At 53.0% G+C, this 21,174-nt stretch overlaps 1 protein-coding gene across 1 annotated transcript in view; it reads left to right on the top strand.

Annotated features, from left to right (window-relative positions):
* STK10 (serine/threonine kinase 10) overlaps positions 1-21,174 on the top strand; it is a gene marked incomplete at its 5' end in the record, with an annotated part of 47,956 nt that overhangs the window by 10,841 nt on the left and 15,941 nt on the right. Inside the window, 3 exons of the mRNA XM_084268873.1 lie at positions 973-1,137; positions 18,633-18,681; positions 20,953-21,102. Coding sequence (XP_084124999.1) covers positions 973-1,137; positions 18,633-18,681; positions 20,953-21,102 — 364 coding nt within the window. The remainder of the gene's footprint in view (positions 1-972; positions 1,138-18,632; positions 18,682-20,952; positions 21,103-21,174) is intronic.

Genomic DNA, 21,174 nt, shown 5'->3' with positions numbered 1-21,174 from the left:
TACCTTTTCCCCACATGGGATGGGGGCACAGGAGGAGTGGGGGTGATAAGAAACATGTCTGCAAATGCTTTCAGGCCAGCATTAATAGCCTTTTGCTGGTGTGTGGCACCTACAAGCAGAGGAGCCCTGAGAGCTGTTCAGGGAAGGGTGTTTGGGTGGGGAAGGTCAGCAAGCTGCTAACCCAAGGGTACGCTCCTGTGGTGTGGTGAGGAGTGGGAAGTGAAAGTCAGAAAGTTTTCCGATGGCCAAGACACAGAGGTTTTGATTGTTTTCTATTTATTTGGTGAATAAGGGACTATATAAAATGGAGGGGGGGAGCACATGTAGTATTCTTCTCACTGTGACCAGCGGAGCTCACTGATCTGTAACACCAGGAATACTGGCCAGTTGTAGGAAATCAAAACTCACCTTTCTTGTTGCTTTACCTGCCCAGGAGGTAGGAAGTTGATCTCTAAGTTTGCCTTGTGTGTTACAGAGAACTGCCCTGGCGAGGAAGGGAAATGTGGGGATGCTCGTGGGTGGTGATCGTGCTATGGCTGTGCTGTGAGTTTGGCTGCATTATCTGTATGCTCAGGACTTCTAGTAATTGGAACTATTATCTATGATGTTACCAGAGAGCCTCTATACTCTGAGGCTTTCTTGCTTCCTTTTAATTTTCCCTCTGCTACGAACAATAGGATGCATCTCTTCTTTCTAGAAGCCTTTCTGCTTGTGATGGGGAGTGACATGGGCATTGGTGACTGGAGGGAGGGAGGAAGGAGGATGCTTTGGCCCTGGTGCACTATTTGTCCTCTCTGTGGAGCTGTGGGCAGGTTTGGGCAGCAGAAATGCATCAGCAAGTGTCCATGCTTGTGCTGTGGCTGTTTCCAGTCAAGCTGAGTGTGAATTGGGGGAGCAGGAATTGTGTGAGTACCTTAGGGCTGCTGGCTCCTTCCTCTCACATTTGTCTTCATGCTGGTTTTTGTCTTGCAGGCTAAGAACAAGGAAACGGGTGCGTTAGCAGCTGCCAAAGTCATTGAAACAAAGAGTGAAGATGAGCTGGAGGATTACATGGTGGAGATTGAAATACTGGCGACCTGCGATCACCGGCACATCGTCAAGCTGCTGGGAGCGTTTTACTGGGATGGCAAGCTCTGGGTAAGAGGCTGTTGCTGTGCGTGACCTACACAGCTGCACATTTCTCACTCTGCAGAGAGGAAATGGCTAATTTATGGCAAAGCAGAACCTCTGGAGCAGTTTGAAGCATAGGTGTGAGTTAGAAATGATTCACAAGCTGTTCTACTCACTGCGTGAGCAGTGTCTGGATTTCCCCTGCTTTCTTTGATGAACAAACTGTCTTAGAACTAAATCTGCTTATAAATTGCCCAGGAAAGATCAAGAGATCTTGAAGTAAAAACTGGAGTTGAATTTTGTTTTTTTCACTGTTTGGAGCTTGTAAAGGCAGAAAATGCATCACCAAAACGAGCATCTGTTCCTCACTTGGTCCCTTTTGAAAGATCAGATGGAGTGGTAACCTTGGGGGTTCTTTGATTTGCACCTTCTTGGGCTCAGCATCTGATACTGCTGGCAGGAGCTCTGTTTGCTGTGGCTGTGGAGGCACAGGGGCATAAAACACAATCCAGTGGTTAGTGCAACAGCTAGTTGTGCTGCAGCTGGAACAGCAGGTTCCTGCATCCTTTTCTCCTAGCCCAGCAAGTGTGTGTGTAAATTTTTATTCTTTTCTTCCTCTTCCCCTGCCTGCTGTTTTCTTTGAGTCCCTGGTAGCAGATGAAGGTGTGAAAGGCACTTTCCTGCATGGTACCATCAGAAGGGTGCAGGGGCTGGAGATGGGGAGGGCATGAACCCCAGTATCCTTGCCCTGTGCTAGACTCAAATATCTTTGTGCCCGTGCAGGTCAGCCTGCATCCTGATAGCAGAATTTCAGTGGGTATGAGGATCTTCAAGCCCATCATCTTGGCTAGTTCATCTGCTCCTTCTGTAGTTACTGGCAAGTCAAGGGAGTGTCAAAGGGTACATTCAGCAGTTCTGTTACTTTTCCTTCCCCTTCTTAATGCATCCAATACTTCTGTGGCCTCCCAGGGTGATCTTGTTAGAGTTTAAAAAAAGATGTGCACTTGTGTGAGCCAAGCTGGCAGAGACATCAGTCTCTGCTTGTGCCACGGGAGCTGAGGGCAGAGCATGGGCTGAGCTGCAGGGCTGTCTCTGGGATAATGCAATCCGCATCTAGTCCATTCCCTGGCTAAGCAGTGTGGGAGAGGTGCTGTTTTACTGGGCTATGGGTGCTTATTCAGCGAGCACCTTTTGCAGTGTCAGCATCGGTCAGTGTCCCTTTCTATTTCAAAATGCATTGATAAAGAGCCCAACTTCTCTGTGATGCTTTGCTCAGAGGCTGTGGTACCCAGCGCTGAGCTGGGTACCCAGCCCATCCTCTTGCTTTGAGGGAGCTGGTCTGCAAGTTGTCCATGGAACTGGTATTTGGGCGGCTGCTAATCGTGATGCTGAGCCCTGGGTACATTAAAGAACAAAGTCAATATGTACCCTTCTAAGGAAGTGAAAGGCAAACATCTCTCCTAGGAGGAGACGCAGGATTTGGACAGATTGCAACTGCAGCAAAACTAATCTCGGCAAAACTGAAAAGGCAAACATATACCAAGCCTGGGTGAGAGATGGGGCCAGCTTATATTCCGCCCTGTTCTGTTGTTTTTAAGTCCCTGCTTTGTGCCCAATCTGCCTGAATTTTATATGTTGGCCGTGTCCGTTCTCTGTAAAATGTCAGCCCCCTCCCCTTTCCCCTTCCACCTCCTCCCTGCAATAGGAAGCTTTGCCTTCCTTCCTGTAGGGAAAATGGATTGCAGATCTCCTCGGCTCAGCTTTTGTCTGAGAAGTGCTTTGTAATGTCATATGCTTGCTGACCTACTAAAATTAAACAGCCTCTTTGAAGCTACTGGAACAAGAGCCTCCTGTATGCGGCTCTCCCGTGAGGGTAGACGTTACAGCCCCGTCCATTGTTTCGGGAGGAGGATCATTCTCTTTATTTAATTATTTGAGTGGTATTTGCATTTCACTGCTCAGGCTGTTCTTATTAATGCTGCAGTGTTTTACTGGCTTTGAGGGAAGTAAGGAAGCTGGGCTGTTGCACTTGTGGAAGGCTTCTAGTCGCTACCGGGGTTTTGCCGAGAGGCTTCCGCTTCTCGGTCACCAGCACTGCTGGGGAAAACTGGCATCCAAATATAGGCACCAGCTTCCATGGTCTTGTCCGTGTCCCATCCCTGTTTCTCTCTGAGCAGTTATTTCAGTCAGCGCTTTCCTGGACCATGTGCAAATGCCCCATCTGCAGGAGGGGTCCGTGGAGTCTGCTGCGTTTCCAGGGTCAAGCGGCTCAGGCGCTGGGTAGAACTGCTCCATGTGTGATCCGCTGTGGCTTCCTTGTCCTCACAGCCTGGTGTGGAAAGACAGTGTTCAAAGTGAGAAAGGGGCAGGAGTGGGAGCACACAGACAGGCTGGCAAGTGGTCCAGACATGCCCAGCCTCCTGGATGGCAGGAGTTCTTTGGCTCTGAATAATTTACGGCTCAGTCTGTGCCACAAAGAAGTCTCAGCCAGCAGCACTGCAAGGGGCTGAGAAGGGCTCTTGCTAAATCAGTCTGTTGACTGTTCTCTGGCCCTTGAACTAACAGGGAAAATATGTGAGGAAACCTGGCTTTTGGTGGGGGCTGCTGCTGCTGCAGAGGCCTAAGCTTGTCCCCCCAGGCTGTGTCAGGTCCCCATGTCTCCTCTCTGCCAGGGTTGGGCTTTGCACCTCAGTAGCCAGAAGGTGACATGAAGTATTTATGGGGCAAAAAAAATCCTTCTGTGCGAAGGGAAGTGTCTTACCCAGCAACAGCTCTGTTAAAACCCAGAGCACCAAGATGAAAGTGTAAACCAGGAAATTCCTCTTGCTCTCATACCTGAGCAGCATCAGGCTGGGGGAAGAGAACCCCAGTTCTCATGTGTGACTGAGCAGAAAGCCACTGCGAGCCACGGGCATGAAGGACCCCAGGACTGGTGAGATGATGGCATCCAGCATGAATTTCCCTGGCGTGGAAATACACTGCAGAGATGCTGTGCCCTCACCAGTGGTCCCTATCTCATTACATTCCCCCTCCCCATCATCTTTTCTTTGCTGGTGACGGAGGCAAAGCGCTCTTGTGCCGGTGGAAAACAGCCCAGGGAGGCTTGCAAAACTGCAGTGGTGGGAGCTTTCATGATTTTATTTTATTTCATTATAAGCCCTGTGGCATTTGATGTTCTTTTGCATAAATCCCAGCTGCTGGAAATGGGGGCACCAAATGAAAGCTGAGAATCTCGTGCTGTTAAGAGGAAAAAAAAAAAAGTCTGGTTTGAGTCCCTGTGGCTGGGCCACATTTTGAAGTGTTTTTTCTGAAAGCCTTTTTTTTTTCTTCTTCTGAAGTGTGATACAGGACACAAAGGCAAACTCCCCTCACCCAATGGATGTGCAACTTTAAAAACTGACTCTTAGAAGCTGGTTTTTGACTGAGGAATGGGACTGAGGAATAGGCTTTGAATGCTTGAAAGCAACGGTGCTGAATTTGGGCTGATAATCCTTACTCTGTGGGAAAGAAAAACAATGGACCTTGTGTGTTGTGTCCTTCTTGAGGGCTGTGTGATTGGGTTTGGTGTTTTTTACCCCTACCAAAACAACACAACCTCAAAGGAAGGGAGGGGCTTTTGATCTCCTGCTTCTCAATCTCTCTGCTGCTTCTGAGTGTTTCCTCTCGCAGACAGAGGAGCGATAAGATGACCAGGGAGGAGACTCTTTGTTTGGAGAGATGAACTTGGACTGTCCTGTGGGAGATCAGTGCTCCCAGGGGATCGTGGATGTCTGCCAGACAGCCCAACGTGCTCCAGCAGCTGGTCCATGGAGTGGGACAGGAGCCATGGGCTCCCTCCTGCAGGAGCTTGTTGGGATGCTCCAGCATCAAGTCTGTGGGGTTCTCTGGAAATTATTTAAAATGCAGTTTGGCCCCAGGTATTTAACTGCAGGACTCTGCCAACAGTGGTACAACTCTTCTAGTGAAGCACTGGGGAATTCTCTTCCCCCTCCTTCCTTTTCTATAAACCATGGTTGCTATAGCAAACGGGCCTATTGAATAAACAGACGTTTCCTGGACATCAAAGCAAAAAAATTGCTGTACCATGCAGGTAACCCTGCCTTGCCAGAGCGTTTTGGGGATGGTTAATTTAATCAGCTTAGAGTTTCTTCTTGCTGGCCTGCTGTGTGGGTATGTAACTCGTACTGCTTGCAGAGAGACACCAGCTTTGTAACCAGTCTTTGTACTTACTTCCCTTAAAAAAGCATTTTGCATTTTCCGTGGGCAGGCCCTGACCTGTTCAGCCAGGGACTTTTTGGATTGCTACCCCTTTGATATGGATGTTGACTGGAGATTTGGGAAATTCTTGAAAATCCTGTATCATAAAGAAACGTTCATTATCCTGCACACCAGACTGCTGGGCTATGTAAAGCATCTGCAGCTTTAATTCTCTGAAGTTGGAGATAGCTTGCTTTTTTGTTTGTTTTAGAGAAAAGGTGATAACAGTATCAGACTCCCTGAAGTTTTCTTTAGTGAAGGGAGGTTATTGCAACTCACAGGGATGTCTTGCTGGGTGAGCAGCCTGAGCAGCGGCTGGATGCCCACAGGGGACCCCTGTGCAGGAACCTTGCACCGGACTAGGGCTCTCCAGGCTTCTCAGTCATCCATCCCAGAGGAATCTGAGGGCTATTCGTGTGTCTTTAAAATTTCACTTGGCAGGAGAGTTGCAGTCTAAACTGGCTCTTCCTGCTTGGCCTCATGCTCCTGAAGCTTTGTACCAAACATCCCCCAAAAGTGCTGGAACAGTTGTTTGCAGCCCGTGAGCATTGAACTGTGCATCGTGCTGAAGCGTAGCAGAGGAGAGACCTGGAAAGACAACGTGATCCCAAACCTGCAAACTTTGTCAAAGCTGGCCCTCCTCCTAGATGAACGTGCCTTTCCTTTCTCTTCCTCCTTTCCCCCAACTGCGGAAACTGAAATCCATCCCAGATTTGGCTGCACCCTGAGAGTCCCTGAGAGCACCCAGTGCTGTGCTGCAAACAGGGCCATGCTCTGGTACCCATGAGCTGCTGCAGGATGAGCCCCGCTGGGCAAACTGGTGTTGGGGTGGTGTTTGGACTGGTTTCTAAATTCCCACTCGTCCAGAATTTGTGCAGAATTGCAGAACAGTCCCTGTAACTAGCAGGGTGGGTAGGTGAGGAGCAGATGTGCTCAGGCATCTGCATGCATCAGTTCAGGGCATCACTGTGCCCCAGGAGGCTGGGACCACAGCAGGGCTATCACTCTGTCCCCTCCCTGTCCTTAGATCCAGCTGGATGCACATTATTTTGTCTGGGGCTGGAAACTGGAAAAAGCTGTGGAGCCCAGTGGTTTTTCTGATGCTTCCCTGGGTTTCCAGGGTCACACAGTTTGCTGGCTCAGAGTGGCATAACTAACCCGTGTGGGAGATCACTTCTGCTCTGACCTTTGAACTGTCTCTTTGCCAGCTGGGGCTCTGCGGAGCCGGTGTCTGAATGGCATTCTGCCTCCCCTCCCTGCCAGCCACTGCCAGCCTGCAGAGCTGTGAGGCTTCTCCCTGCCTCGTCCTTACACAGGTTTCTTTCCCAAAGACATGGGAGTCTGGGTCATCTTCTGCCCTCCCCAGCCTGGCAGTGGGTTGCATGGGACCGATGTATCTACTCTGGCTCATGAGTGTGAGCTTTAGCGTTCAGTCTCCTGGCAAGTCGCTAGGAATCCTATTCTGGGTAAAACTGGGGCTTTCCCTTAAAGTAGGGGTGGAAATGGAGTGATTTTGATCAACCACCAAGAACAACTTATGCAGCAGGCAAATTACCATAGCCCAGCCAAGTTTGAGAGTGCTTCTACAGGCAGCAACATGACAACGCCAACTAGAACAGAAGCCTTTGTCTGCCATCCTTCATCCAGGATAACGCTGCAAGAAAAGGTTACCGAGGCAATAATAAAGCCTTGTGATTATATGCCCTTGTCATCTACACACCACAGAATGCTTTTATAGAAGAGACCCAGCATCATTATCCTGGTTATTAGAAAGGGGAGCGGAGGCACAGACAAGAATTTGCCTAAAGTTTACCCAGCAGGTAAATGGTACTTGGGAATAAGTTCTATGTGCTGAATCCCAGTCCAGGGCTGTAACTGTAAGGCCATGGGTTTATGAAAAGAAAGCAGCAGATGAGAAGCCTATAGGCAAATCAGCTTTCAAAGCACTTTAAAACTTTGTTTAGGAATGAACCGCAGTCAGCCACATTCCCGCTTGGCTGGCTTTGCCAAGGGAAATGCTAAGGAACACTGTTTGCATGTAAATGAATATTTATGACTATCTGTATGTAGGAGACAGTGCCTTGAAAACTGTCTTCAGCCTATGCCCTGGAAGGTTTAGACTTCTTTATTTCAGATATAGCCTGAAAGCTGTCATTTGGGAGGGAGGAATGGCCTTTTGCAGATCTTGTGGCTTGGGGTGGTTTCCATTGACTTCGTTGCCCTCACTGAAACAGTTAAGTAGCGATACTCTGTCTTGTGTGATGGATCCAGGCACCGTGTGTTGTGAACTTGGGGATGATCAGGACAAATAAGTGTTTCTAGGGAGATGCCATGCAGGACTGGAAAACCTGTGAAGTCTTTTGCCACCCCTTCAACAAGTCATCCTCCTGGCTAGGCAAGGCTTTGAGACTGCATTGGAGCTGCTGGCTGTTAATAAAAGACATCAGGAAACTTGTCCTGGGTCAAACTCCAGCTCTCACAGTGAGCTCTGCCCTTCTGAAATGCAACATCTATTTTAGATGCTGGCACAGACTTTGGGTGCTTGAGGTTGATGAATCTTCCCACAGGAGAAGCAACTTCTTCCTTTTAGCTATTTATATCTGAAAGGATTTTCTGCATTTTGCTACTCATCCAGTAACGAACGCTCTTGGTGAGCTGAGTGGTCTCTAAATGCTGAATGACTTGGTGAGAGAAGGGGGATCCCAGTCACAGCAAAGGCTTTGCCCCGTGCCAGGGCAGAGAGCCATCGCCTGGGTGTTTTTCTGGTTTCTATAGCAAACGGAAGCACTGGCCTTCCTCCCGCAGTCCCCGCTCCACGTCGAAACCCTGAGCACTTGAAGCCTGTTGTCCTGTGGTCCATGAAGTGAGAGCTCATGGAGGAGCCTGTGTGTGTTACTGTTAACCCTTCCCGCAGTGCTCAGCATCCCAGGTACCGCCTGGCCGTGGCCATGCTGACCCTCTGCTCCATACCTCACAGCTGTCACATTCGCTGCCTGTGGGGGTTCTTGGATTCTGGTCCCTCTGGGATGCTGGCTGGCAGGTCAGGATGGTGAATTCAGAGGGGTCGGATATCAGCCCTTGTCAAAGGAAATGAAATGGCCTGTGTGATTCTAGCAGGGGGAAGGATGCTTTTTCCAATGTCAAAACCATTTGGTTAAACTAAGAGGAGTTTTGATTTGTTCTGCCAGAATTTCAGTAGGAATGGGAATGTTTCTGCCAGCCTGGGTGGGGGGAGGGGGGTCAGGGAAATATTTTGTCATCTCAGAATGACTTAGATGTGAAGAACTCATCCCAATCTCCCTGTGATCAGCAGGGAGCTCTGCAGTTGGAGAGGAGTACCCAGCTTTATCTGACTTTGCTTTACTGCTCTGAAGCCCTGAGTTCCCTCACATGCTGTCCTGCATCTTCTTTCCCCCACTCATTATGGGGATAGACTTTTTTTGATTTCAAATATTTTTCTCTGTAGGTTATTTTGTTCAGAAAAAGGGGGAGAAAAGGTTTATTATATTTAATGTCTCTGAATAGGGTCCTTGTCTGTAAGGGAAAATTGGCAAGCTTGGAGCGCGCTCTCACAGAGAGCTAATTATTTCGCTTCCACCTACAGCATACTTGCCATGTCAGGCAAGCTGTTGACATTTGTGCTCTGCTGTGGCAGCAGAGAGGCTTCTGGTGGCTTCTGTATTGTTTTATGGCCTCTCCTGTGTGTGCTGAGGGATGGCTGCAGCTGGAGGGGAGCGTGGAACCAGTGGCTTCTGCTGATACCAGTGGTTCTTGGGTGTTCATCCCCTCTTGCGCTGGTGCCATGCTTGTGGGGCTCTATAAGTGAGATTGGGAAGGGTGGCATGTGTCCTCAGTGTGTAGAAGGCTGCTGTGGTGTCTTGCCCTGTTTTCAGCCCCCAGGAAATAGGTGGAGCAGCTAAGCGTAGCCTTGAGTCAGCCCATCTGGATTACGAGCAGTGCTGGTGTAATCTGCTGCCACTTTCTTCCAGCCCTTTGGCAGGTGTCGGGTGAAAAGTGTTGGGCAGGAGGGTGGTGGGAAAAGTGCCAAGTTAAGCGGGTGTAGGAATGTGAGCCACCTCCACCCTCTGCTCTGTAATGTAAACTTAATCCTTAGACTTCAGTCAGAGCGGGGCAGGCTGGCCGAGATAATGGGGATGCTGGGCATGCTGGCAAACAACACGTCACCAGTCAGCATGGCCCATGGTTTCAGAGGATTTAAAAACGAAAGCTGAGCCCTGGGGTGCTGCCTGGCCCTGTGCTATGGAGGGAAGAGGGGAGCTGCTCCAGCGCTGCTCATCTTGCCTCTTCTCGCGGCTGGCAGGACAGCATAGCTTTGCCATGAGCCACCAGAACTTGGGTTCACGTGTCAAACAGATGGAGTAAACGATGTGCCCCTTGACCGTGGCTAAATGTGGTTTCTGAGCCTAAATATATCATTGCGTTCTTTCCACCAGCAAGGAACAGCTCTGTCCTTTGGGGTTTGTGTCACTCAGCAGCTGGAGCCCCTTTCTTAGTCCTAGGACACAGAACTGTGTCCAGAGTTTTTGTTGGAGCCACAAGGATGGGCTCAGCCCATCAGCATGGGGGATGTGATGAGCTTGGAGAGACAGGGGATGGAGCCAAGTGGGATGGCTCTTCACTGTGTGCTCAAGTTTTTAGAGGCATTGGGTGCAGATAGAAGCCACAACTGATAAGTGGGGCTGGATATGAGCTGTTCATGAGAACACCTGGCCTCCCACCCCATGTCCAGGCTAAAGCCAGGCTGGGGAGGCAGTGCTGGCATCTTGGGGTACACGTGGAGGTTGCCGTCCACACTCTCAGGTGGCTGCTCTGCATTTCAGACTAAGTTTTGCCTGTCTGCCTGTGGCACAGAGTGGTCTCAGAAAGTAACTTGAGGTCCAGATCCATCATTTATCTGGGCAGCTTTTGGGCAAGTGGCCATCTGTGTTCTTTGTGCTGCACTTCATACTTGCTGCAGCCAGCCTGGCTGGACCAGGGGCTTCCCCTCCATAGAGTTTGTGCGGATCTTGGCTCCCACCCCAGATGCCCCTGACCTTGACCACATCCTCTCGGTGCTACAGTAACATGCAGTGTTTGAGAAGAGAGCTAGCTGTTTCCTCTGCTCTTCGCAGAGCATGTGTAGTACTGTGATGAGCAGAAGCGTGGGACAGCCACCAGCAAGCTGTGGGTGCCTCTGGTACTGAAGAACTGGGTGGGGAACAAGCATTCAGTTGCTGCTGGGGAAATGGGCAGGAAACTTGCTGCTCCTCTGGAACCAGGACTCAGGGCTGCAGGGAGATGTGTCCCTGACTTGCTCAGACTCCTCTGCCTCTAAGACCAAAAGCCCTAGAGACTGTCTGGGCTCTGTCTCTGCTTCCCACCGCTCCTGTGGGGCTCAGGAAGGAGCCTGCATCACCCACGGTGTGTGGTCCCAGTGCCGGGAGCAGAGACCTGCCTTGCCATGACTCCTCCATACCCTGTCACAGATGGAGAGGTCTAGACAGTTTCCTCCCACCCCTGCTTGCCCTTCCCCCCTGCTGCCTGTGATGCCAGGGAGTAATCCTGTGCTATGGGTGCTGTGGTGCTGTTTGGCTGCATGAGGGGCTTCCTGGACCCCCGATCCTGCCCTTGGGCTTAGTGTGCTGAAGGGAGACTGTTCCCTGCTGAAGCCAGCAAATGTTTTGGGTGAGGTGGTGGTGTGTATGCCGTTACTGTTCCTGAGGTGGGCTCCTCCTGCACTGCTGGGGCAGGAGGATGAGGTATTGCATGCTGCCACTGTCTTGGACCCTTGTCCCTATGTTTGCTCCAGAGGGGTAGAGGAGGAAGAGGAAGGCACTGCAGGCTGTGACTCCCTCTCTGAGGGTGGAAGGGCGGCACTGGCTTTTGTGGCCAAAGCCTTCGCCCTCAGCAGCCTGGCTGGGGTGCAGGGAACTTGGCTCGCCCTCCTGATGAGTGGGGCTGGGGGCGGTGCAGGAGGGACCCCTGCGCTGTGCGTCCCCTGCCTGTGCCCGCCCCGTCGGAGGGGCAGCAGGGAGGGGAAGGGCTCTGCAGAGGCAGCGGCTGTTGCTCAATGCATCCGCCTGTTGAAATTCAGGCACGGGTACGTGCCTTGCGGTTTTCACTCGAGGTGATGCTGCGTCCGGGTGCTGCCTCAGCTGCCTTCTCCCCTCTGAGCCACCAGTTTTGCTGCAGTGGGAGGAGGGTCCAGACTTCCCCCTTTGGGAAACCCCCTTAGAGAAGCAGGGCCTGCTCTCCCACGGGAGCCTAAAAAGCAGCTTGGCAAATGTGGAGTGCTCTCTGGCCCCTGCGCTGGGGCTTGTCGTGGGGCTGAGCGGGCTGGTGCCTCCCATGTGAGGTGGCTTTGGAAGTGGTGTCCATCGCCTGCATGGGCTGGGAGGAAGGGTGGGTTCAGCTTGCAGCATTGCTGACTCAGCTGCTTGGTCCAGGAGGCAGAGTGACCGCTGTGTGGGTGGGGGATGCTGACACAGCACCCGGGCGTGTGTCAGGGTTTGTAGGTGGGAGTCCCTGGCTGTACTGTCCTCCCCACCCACCCTTCACGTCGGGCAGCTCATCTCTCTCTGCAGCACCCGGAGAGCCCGGAGGCAGCTGTGGCCTCTGACTCGCTCAGGCTTTTCCTCTTTTTGTCTTTTTCCCTCCTCCCTTGCCCTTTGTTGCGTTTTTGCTGACTGTGAGGGATTTCTGCCCCTCGCCCTGCTGTGCTCCCCCAGCATCACAGCAGCCGCTGCTGCTTGCTGCCTTCCTTCCGCTTTCCCTGCTGGCGGGTGGGCGATGCCAGGAAAGCCCTCCTCTCCCCACTGCCGTACCCACCTTTGTCCTCAGCTCCTTCCCCCTGCCCCTCCCTGCTGGGTCTGTGCGTGGGGCAGCCAGGGGACCTGCCGTCTTCCCCTCATTGCACTGTCCCTGCAAGGGCAGCTCTGGGGAAGGACCGAGAGCTCTGGCAGTGGGCATGGTTGAGGCTGGCTGTGGCACAGCCTCTCCTTCCCCATGCCCCACACCCAGCATCCTGGAGAGAGGGGAGGTGTAACGGGTGTGATGGCAGGCGTGGAGGAGGCCTGGAGAGAAGCATTTCCCTTCACCAGCTTGGTCTATAAATGGAGCACAGTTTATTCTACCACATCTAGTGTTCTTATCTCCCCAGGCAACTCTGTGCCAACACAAGGCAGGAGAGCTGGTGGCTGTGCTGGAGGGTGCTTTCTGCTGTAGATGATGAGGATGTCTCCACATTGCCTCACAAACGTGGCAGGGCCACGAGGCCGCACGTGGGCGATGCAGGCTGCTGTAGCAGCAGGATGCTGTGGGTTATCCTCTCACCTGTGGCGGGCAGCTGCTTAAACAAATAGAATGAAACCCTCTACTGCAGATTAGGAAAGGAAATTGCTGAAGTGCTTCAGTTTTGAAGCCATTTCTGGACCAGACAGAGTGAATCTGGGGGCAGGCAGATCCTGGGGATGTTGGCAACCCCCTGTGCCCACTGGTGTTGACGCTCAGGGCTCAGTGAGACGGGAGGTGGCCAGGTGGTTACGGCACTTAGCATGATGTGCACTTGTGTAGTGATGGGCTGGGTGATCTGGAGCACCACTATAGCTCCAAAGCAATTGGATTGTTCAACCTGCAGCTGCAAAAGCAGCAAAGTCACAGGAGAAGCCTACAGATGCCACCTCCAGTGGCTTGGGTGTGACTGGGCTGCTGGCTAAGGGCTCCTCCATCCACAGGGGACCTGGTAGTCTCCCTGTGCAGCCTGCTGTGCTTGTGGGAAATGCCTGGCTGACCAGGGCCACCACTGCTCCCAGCTGATCACTGCTTTTTTTTTTTCTTTTTTTATTTTCCCCACCCCCTTCCCTTTGTGACTGGAAGAGGCATTTCTCCAGTGCTGCTGCTGAGTTCATGGGCCTCTGCCCTCTGGCATGCCAATCAGATGAGTAATAGCTGGGCTCAGGGTGTGTCCTCCCCTCTTAATTGGGCTTCAGTTGTCAAACCCCAGTTCAAGGACATCAGCTGGTGCACTCTTGGTGACTCTGGGTGTTTGGTAAAAATACCTTTCAAGATAAGCTTTGGATTTGTCTTTTTTTTTTTTTTCCAATGTTGTGGGAAGTTCTAGTTCCAACACACCCCAGAGACAGGACTGGTCCTGCCTGGGGTGAGAGGAATGCAGCAGGCTCTCTGTCCTACCCAGGAGGACTTACCTGGGCAGATGCCCCTCCTGGTTTGTCAGACCAGGCTCTGATCTATCCTATCTGGGTTTTCTGGGTTGGTGTCCCTCTGGCCCTCACCTGGTATAAGGTGCCAGTGGGATGCTTCTGATGCAGAGCCTGAGCTGCTGGCAGGAGCTGCATTCACAGACTGCTTTTTCATAGCACATCGTGCCCCCTCGCTCAGGTACAACTTCAAGACCCGTGTCTGGCAGAGCACTTACCTTAAGCCATAGGTGTTTCATACATACAAATGTGTATTTATTCCCCTGGGCAGCCCCAGCTCGCTGGACCCTGATTCCTCCCTGAGGCAGCCACATATTATTCAGCCAGCCCAGAAAGTGACCTCAGCCCTCTGTGTGCCTTGCTTCTCCTCAGGCCACCAGACCTATTGTGCCTAAAGGCAGGACTGGCCTGAGCTACGGGGCAAATCAAGGTCACAAGCAAAGCCCTTTAACTTCTGCTGGATTTTTGCTTTTAAATTTATGTGTAATTTTGCCTGTGCAGAAGGTTCTTGAAAGGGAAAGATTATGCAGACCTCTTTGTTCATGCTCTCTCACTAAAGGCAGAGGAGAAAACGGCCCATACTTCTTGGGAATAGCAGCACTCAAACTGCAATACAAAGGCTTGAGAGGAAGCAAGGGCAGGGTCCTTTCTCTGCCTATAAACCAGCTACCCAAATCCGTTCTGTGCGTGCAGCTCGTGCATCCCTGTCGAGCTGAGGACGAGCCCGGCGCAGTGGCTGGGTTTCTTGGCCCTGGTGTCAGAGCTGAGGCTGTGGGGCTGTGGCTGTGCTGGAAGGCAGCCGTGGGGCGGTCGTGTTGCTCACACAGCTAACGGGAGCCAGCGGTGAGCTCTGCGTGTGCCTACCAGGGCTGTAGTTGCAGCTGCCTGTAGACTGAAAACTAAACTGCCTGTGGTGTGTAACATCCGAGGTTTATCCCAGGTTTGAGGTGGTGGCAGGATGCAGAGCTGCTGTGTCGTGTCCCCCCCCCTTCCCATGAGCCTGGGGCAGCAGAGGGGCTGGGCAGCCTTCGGCGAGGAAGTCCCTGGATTTCTTGTGCAGAGGAAATCATTATAAACAGGATGTTTGCTCCAGCCCTGTTCCAGGCTGCTCACTGCAAGACCCCGCAGCAGGAGCTTGGATCTCCCCCTCGCCCAGACCCCAGGCAGGAGGAGGAAGTAGTGTGGGTACTCCCCCGGCTCTAATTAGTGTGAAGGATGGCTTTTGGGATGTCGGCACTGGGGCAGAGACCCCCACGTGTCTCATGTCTCTGGCTCACAAGATCACAGGAGCTTTTTTCAGGACTGGACGTGTGAAACTGCTGGTTTGTGGCGTTGCCGTGGCTCCACAGCCAGCCCTGTGCCAAGTCCCAGCCTTGTGGGTCACAGGGGGGTTGCTGGGGCCCACCAAGCACAGTGCTGGCATCAGCCCAGTGCAGCACTGGGAGGTGAAATGCAGCACTGAGGTTGGCACTGTCACTAGAGCAGTTACAGCTCCAGCTCTGGCCCGGGGGCATCTCCATAAAGGAGCAGTCAGCCCATATATCAAAGCACATGGAAATGGTCCTAAGCAGAGTCAAAGTCTCTGCAGCCTTTGGGTAAATCACCAGCCTCCTGGCTGCACGGATGCACAGGCTCTTGTTGACAGTTCTCTTGTAGGATCCTCCGAGCTCATTCCTCACTGTAGCCAGTGTGGCTGCTGCCCACCCCGGTGTGTCAGCAACCCCCAGAGTGTCCCCCTCCTCGCTGTGGGTCTGGGGGGAGTGCCTGCACAGCCTCTGCTCTCCACCAGTTTCCTGTATCTCCCCACTCGCACAGCCCCGTGCTGCTGCCACCCTGCCTGCCCTCCCACCTGCTCCAGCAGTAAGACATGGTTCAGGCTGGCTGGGCTCCTGGAAGGAAACGTGCGTGGTGTATGAGCTGTGGGACTGCCAGTTGCACTTATTTAAGTCAGATTTTCTGGGCTGAAATGAACCCATTAGGTTTTTGGATGCTCAGACTATCTGGCCACACCCGTAATTATTCTTTGGCATCTCTGTCCCTGTTGGAAATGCAGAGTTTTAAGTTTTCCATGTTGCCCGTATTCCCAGTGCCTGGCTTGCAGCCTGCTGTGCCTGCAGAAGCATACACGGTCGTGCTGGCTCAGATGGGCTGGTTTCCCTAAGTCTCTCACTGCTAGACTGCAAACCTAAAGAATATTTTTGGGAGGTGAAGTACATCCTGCACGGATCCAGAGTAGAGTGTGTTGTGCTTGGTCCTTCCCCATTTAAAGGCTTGAGTGTGTGTCACCAGCACACATCTTGGCTGTGCCCCTGGTAGGAAACCTCAGCACAGCATCTGCCCTGGAGGAGGGGACTGCATGGGGCTCCCAGGGGCTTTGCTGACTGGGCAGTTGTGGCTGTTACCCAGCCAGTTCCGTGTGTCCCCCTCAAAACTGAAATTAAGTTTCTCAGTCTGGAGGCTCTGTAAGAGGAGCTGTGAGAGTTGCCTGGGGGCTTAACTTGGTTGGGACCCCCACAGAGGCAGAAGCTGTAGAGCTGCTTGCTGAGGTCAGCAGAGACAGTGCCTGGCTCACCCAGGCAGCAGAGGCCATGGGAGCAGCTGGGTCCGGCTGGGTTGTTTGAAGCGTTGGGCTGGTTGGATTCAAAAGGTGAGCCTTGTAGTGGAGACAAGCTGCTTATCAGGCCTTCTCTACTGATTGAATGTAAGGGTTGCTGTTGCTTGAAGCTGGAGACCCCCCCTCTTTGGGCAGGTGAGTGTCCAAGGTGCTGGGAGGGCCAGGAGCAGGAAAGGGTTGGTCGTATGAGGTGGATGAAACCCTGGCTGTGATTCAGAGATGAGACAGGTCCGTTTGTACAGGCAGGTTGTCTCAGTGTAAAGATGTGCTAGTCAGACTGACATGGGGTCAGGTCTGCACTGTCTTCCTGCAGCCCCTGCCCGTGGGCTTGAGAGACACAGCTTGTGGCTGGCCTGGCTAGCAGCAGGTTGGATGATTTGGCAGAGTGTGTTGCAGGCAAGATCATGGCACTGCTGCAGGGAGGTGCCATCACCAGGCTGGCTGTGTCAGCAGAGCCCTGTGTGTCCCTTCAGCCCCCCAGAGCAGGGCAAAGCCCTTCGGCAGGTTGGCATTGATGTGGGGCTTGTTTGGGGCTTGCTTGTGGCACTCTGGGCTCTGAGTGGCCCAGGAAGGGCTGGTGTCCACTGGTGGTGGTGGTGGTGCTGGTATCCTGCTCTGATGAGCGTGGTGGGGAGCGCTGTAAAAATAATTAGCTGCAATGATCCTCCTGGAGCTGGGTTTGAGTAATGGTGGGGCACGGAGGTCCAGCGGGATCCTGGTGCCTGAGGACTTGTGGCAGCAGGCAATTCCTGCCCTTCCATTTGCTAGCGGAGCTGCTGCTGCTGCTCTGGTTCGAGGTGTAAAGTCAAGCAAGAGAAAGCGCGTTGACGCAGCCCATCTGTGCGAGGGCTCTGCTGACCCCCGGCTTCCTCCCTGCCGGGCTCCGAGTCAGTGCAGATTTGTTCTCCTGCTCTGCAGATGATTCAAATGTCTTCCCAATCGCTTCTCTCCATCTGCCTGCTCCAAATGCTTCCCCAGCCCCGTCCTCTGGTTATTCTTCTCTGCTTCTTCCCACAGTGCCTGTGTCATGCTGCCCAGCCTAACTGCACTGCTTTCCTCAGCATCATCTCCCCTCTGACTCTTGTATCCAGGCTGATTCTTGCAAAGCAGCTCAGGGTTTGCTGTGTCCCAGCACCTGATCCTGCTCTCCCATCTCCTTCAAAACAAAGCAGTTGTGTCTTCTGTTCCAGTCCATGTCAATAATATTGTTTCCTGTGTCCATGTGTAAGACTTGTAGTACAAAAGGGTGGGGATGTGGCTTGCCTGGAGATGCAGGATGAAGCCATGGGGAAAAGGGGGCTTGAACTTTCTCCCCTCGGCTCCTGTTCCAGTGCTTAGAGCAGTGTTTAATAATACGATCTCCACTTGAAGGGCTTAGAGAGCCGCATGGGTAAACACTGACTTCGGTTTGTTCAGTTGTTGTCCTCAAAATAAACTCTGGCATTTCACCCCTCTGGTACGTTGCCCTGTGTTGCCTGAACAAGGAGAAGAGCTTGTTGGGGAGGTGAAGCATCTCTTGTCCTTCATAACCTCTGGCTGCTTGAAGTCTTTATCTGTTCATCTGAGCAGCCTCCTCTGCCCCGAAGGGGAGAGGGAAGCTGGGGCTGGGGCTGAGTTTCCCCTTTGTCCAGGAAAGGCTCTAGCTGAGTTTGTGCAGGGGTGAGGGGGAAGAGGACCTGCATTCCCAAGAAGCTGGGGAAGGGCTCAATGGGTGCTGCCTGCCCTGTGGGAGCATGGTGGGGGGCAGTGGGGGCCCAGCAAGTAAGTGTGGGGGACTCTGTGCACGTCCCTGTGAGCAAAACAGCAGCAATTTGATGAAACAGCAGCAATCTGGTAAGTGTACTTGACCTCTTTATTGACATATTTTCCTCTCAAATTTCTGCAAATCGAGAGAGCAATGAACTGCTGAGCAATGGGGGGGGAAGTGGAAAAAAAAAGACCCAACAGCCCTCCCCATCTCATCTGCCAAAGAAAATTCTGCCTGATTTCTCCCAGCCACGTCAGCTCCCAGCTATGACAGCTATCTCATCCTGTTGGCAAGGCCTCTCTCTTGAGCAGCCCTTGCTCCAAAATGCAGTGGGGAGAGATGTAAACAGAGAGGAAGCCGGAGCTGAAGCTGGCTGCTCGGGGTGGGCGTCCAGGTACGGGCTGTGAGGCCAGACACAACTGCTGGGGGTGTCGTGGCGATGGGGATGCTCCCTCCTAGATGGGTGCTGCCGGTGGGGATGCAGGATCTGGCACCAGAGTTTGGGTGATGATTCGTGCTGGAGGTGCTGGTAGGATGAGTCCTGGGGAGTGCTGAAGCCACGCAGGGAAAGTGTGGAGGCCCACGTGGGGTGACAGGGCAGCAAACCACAACAATGTTTCTCTCCTCCCTACCCTATGGGCTTTGCTGGGGGAGGCGTGGACCTGACTTCTCTTCTTTGTTTCCCCAGATCATGATCGAGTTCTGCCCAGGTGGCGCAGTGGATGCCGTTATGCTGGGTGAGTGCAGCGCGTGGTGCCGGGCTCTTCTCTGTGCTCAGGACGATGCACACCAGGCGTCTGCAGCCTTCTGGCACGCTTTCAGGGGTGGCCTTTGGACAGATGGCAGACATGGGTGCCCCAGCTTCTCCAGCTACCGTTTCTTTCCCTTGAGTTTGCCTATTTTCATACCTGGAGCAGAGGGTGTGACAGCCCTGGGGTGTTTCTTGAGCTACTTTGATGTTCTTTTGTGATTTAAACTGCTGGGATGAGCAGATCACAAGGCACAGGGAGTAGGGAGTCTGGCTGGAGGGGAAAGAAGGCTTTAAATATTTATCTACCGGAGGCAGCGGGTGCTTGGGACCCTGTTCCCACAGCTTGCTGGGAAGGGCAGTGAGTCGGAGATGTTTAATCTGGGTGCCTGTTGTGATGAATCTCTGAGGAGCTCCTTGCCGACTTCTCCGTATGGTATCGGTCATCTGGTGAAGCAGCAGAGTGTCTGAATACACTGCAGTCTGCAGTAATTCCAGGAATCTTCCCATTTTTAACTCCTCCCTTCCACATAGAGCCGCTGGGACTGGGAGCGTGTGGGTGTTCCCCAAAAACGCCCTGACTGGTGCTACAGCCCCTCTGTGCCAGGGCTGTATGAACCCCGGAGGGGGTGACATCCCCTCTGCACGGCAGACTGACATCATCTTGCTTGGAGGCCCTAGGACAGGGCTGTGTCTCCCCAGGGCTTACTCCCGTTCAGCTGTGATATTTCCAAAGGCCTCCCTTTCCTTTTATTTCCAAGAAAAGGAGGGACCCAAATTTGACATCTTTGATTCAGCCCCTAGAACCTCTGCCTCTGGTAAGGGAGTCCAAATCACTGCAAGTAAAGGTACCTTTGGTACCTCAATAGGGTGCCCTGTCTCTTGGGGCACTTAAACCCCCCAAAAGCGTTGATGAGGCTGTGTCCATGCCAGTCAGTCTCTGGAGGGAGTTGGAGTGGGAAGGGGGTGCTTAGAAAATCACGGGTCAGTGCCTGAGTGTAATGCTGTCATGCCCCAAACGAGGGGCAGGAGGAGCTGTGGGTCAGAGCTCAGGAGTGCTCCCAGCATCATTAAGCTCAAATTGCTGAATGCTGCCTGTTGCACCTCCCCATCCCCATCAGCAGCTGGCCTGTGAAATCTTTTGTTCAAAAACTGTGGTCTGCTGCACTACACTAAGCCTTGCTTTTGCCAGATGCTCCAGGGAGAGTGAAAATCACATTCCCCCAGAGCACAGCAGAGCTTGGTGAGGAGGAAGAGGAGGCACAAAGTTTCTGATCTTGCACCCCTCAGCCTGTGGTTAAGGTCCTTGCTCTGGAGCAGCATCAGTCCCAGCTGCTGGGGTCCATCCATCAGCCCCCATTCTGGTTGTGTAATTTGGGAGATTGGGGTTGTCTGAGGCTTGGTCTGGCCTCAGTGTGCACTGCTGCACTGGAGGGGGGTCTGCACTGCGAGGGGCTTGCGGAGGGAGAGAGGGAAGACGATGCTAACCATCTGGAGGTTTGATGGCTTGCAGAGCCATTGCCTCAGAAAGCAGCCTCAGAGAGTGGAGCTGGCTGGGCAGAGCTCTGCAGGGAGGTCACACCGGTGGTCGTGTGTCCCTGCAAGCTTCAGGAATAGAGACAGAGAGGAGGGTATGAGATGGTACCTGATGCTACCTGAAAAAACAGCTCAGAGCAATGGGTAGGGATAGTACTCGTGAGTATTTTATTGCTTGTTGCTTTGGGAGGTGGTGTCACCCCTGATCTATGGGGGTATGCTGCAGCTCTGTGGCAGGGGTCCCTCCGTGGGGAATGAGAGCAGGGGGCTGCATACAGAGCCGTGCTGGTGTCTGTGATTGACCCTGCAGCCACGTTCAGCTCCCTCCTCTCTGACACATCATCCCTGCACCAGGCAAGATCCAGCTTGCCTGCAGGGACCCATTTCCCAAATAGTCAGGAACGTACAGCTCAGCCCCGCTCCAGACATGCCTGCTCCCCCCTCCTTGTCCCCCTCACCCGCTATTCCATGGCCAGTTCGCTCAGCTGTGTGTCCCCAGGAGGGAGCTATAAACCAGCAGCTCCAGGCAGGGGAGCGTCACGCCGGGAGTGCAGGCTAAGGGAATAAATTACCTTAACGAGCTGATCTGCATCGCTCTCCCGCTGCTTTGACACATGGGCAGTGGTTTTTAAATGGCCCACTGGGTAGCCTGTGCCTTTCTGCTGCTCAGGAAGAGCATCACTCGCATCCCCATCCTGGTTAATGGCTCTCTCCTTCCCTGCAGAGCTGGACCGGGGCCTGACTGAACCCCAGATTCAAGTGATTTGCCGCCAGATGTTGGAAGCCCTCCACTACCTCCACAACAAAAAGATCATCCACCGGGACCTGAAGGCGGGCAACGTGCTTCTCACCCAGGATGGGGACATCAAGCTTGGTGAGTCACCCAGCACAGGAGCACAGTGGGCACTTGCTAAGCTGAACTTGTTGGGAGAGCAGCTGTGGGCGA

The sequence above is a fragment of the Gallinula chloropus genome (genome assembly GCF_964237585.1).
Source record: "Gallinula chloropus genome assembly, chromosome: 10".
NCBI lineage: Eukaryota > Metazoa > Chordata > Aves > Gruiformes > Rallidae > Gallinula > Gallinula chloropus.
This window is presented reverse-complemented; position numbering and strand designations above follow the sequence as displayed.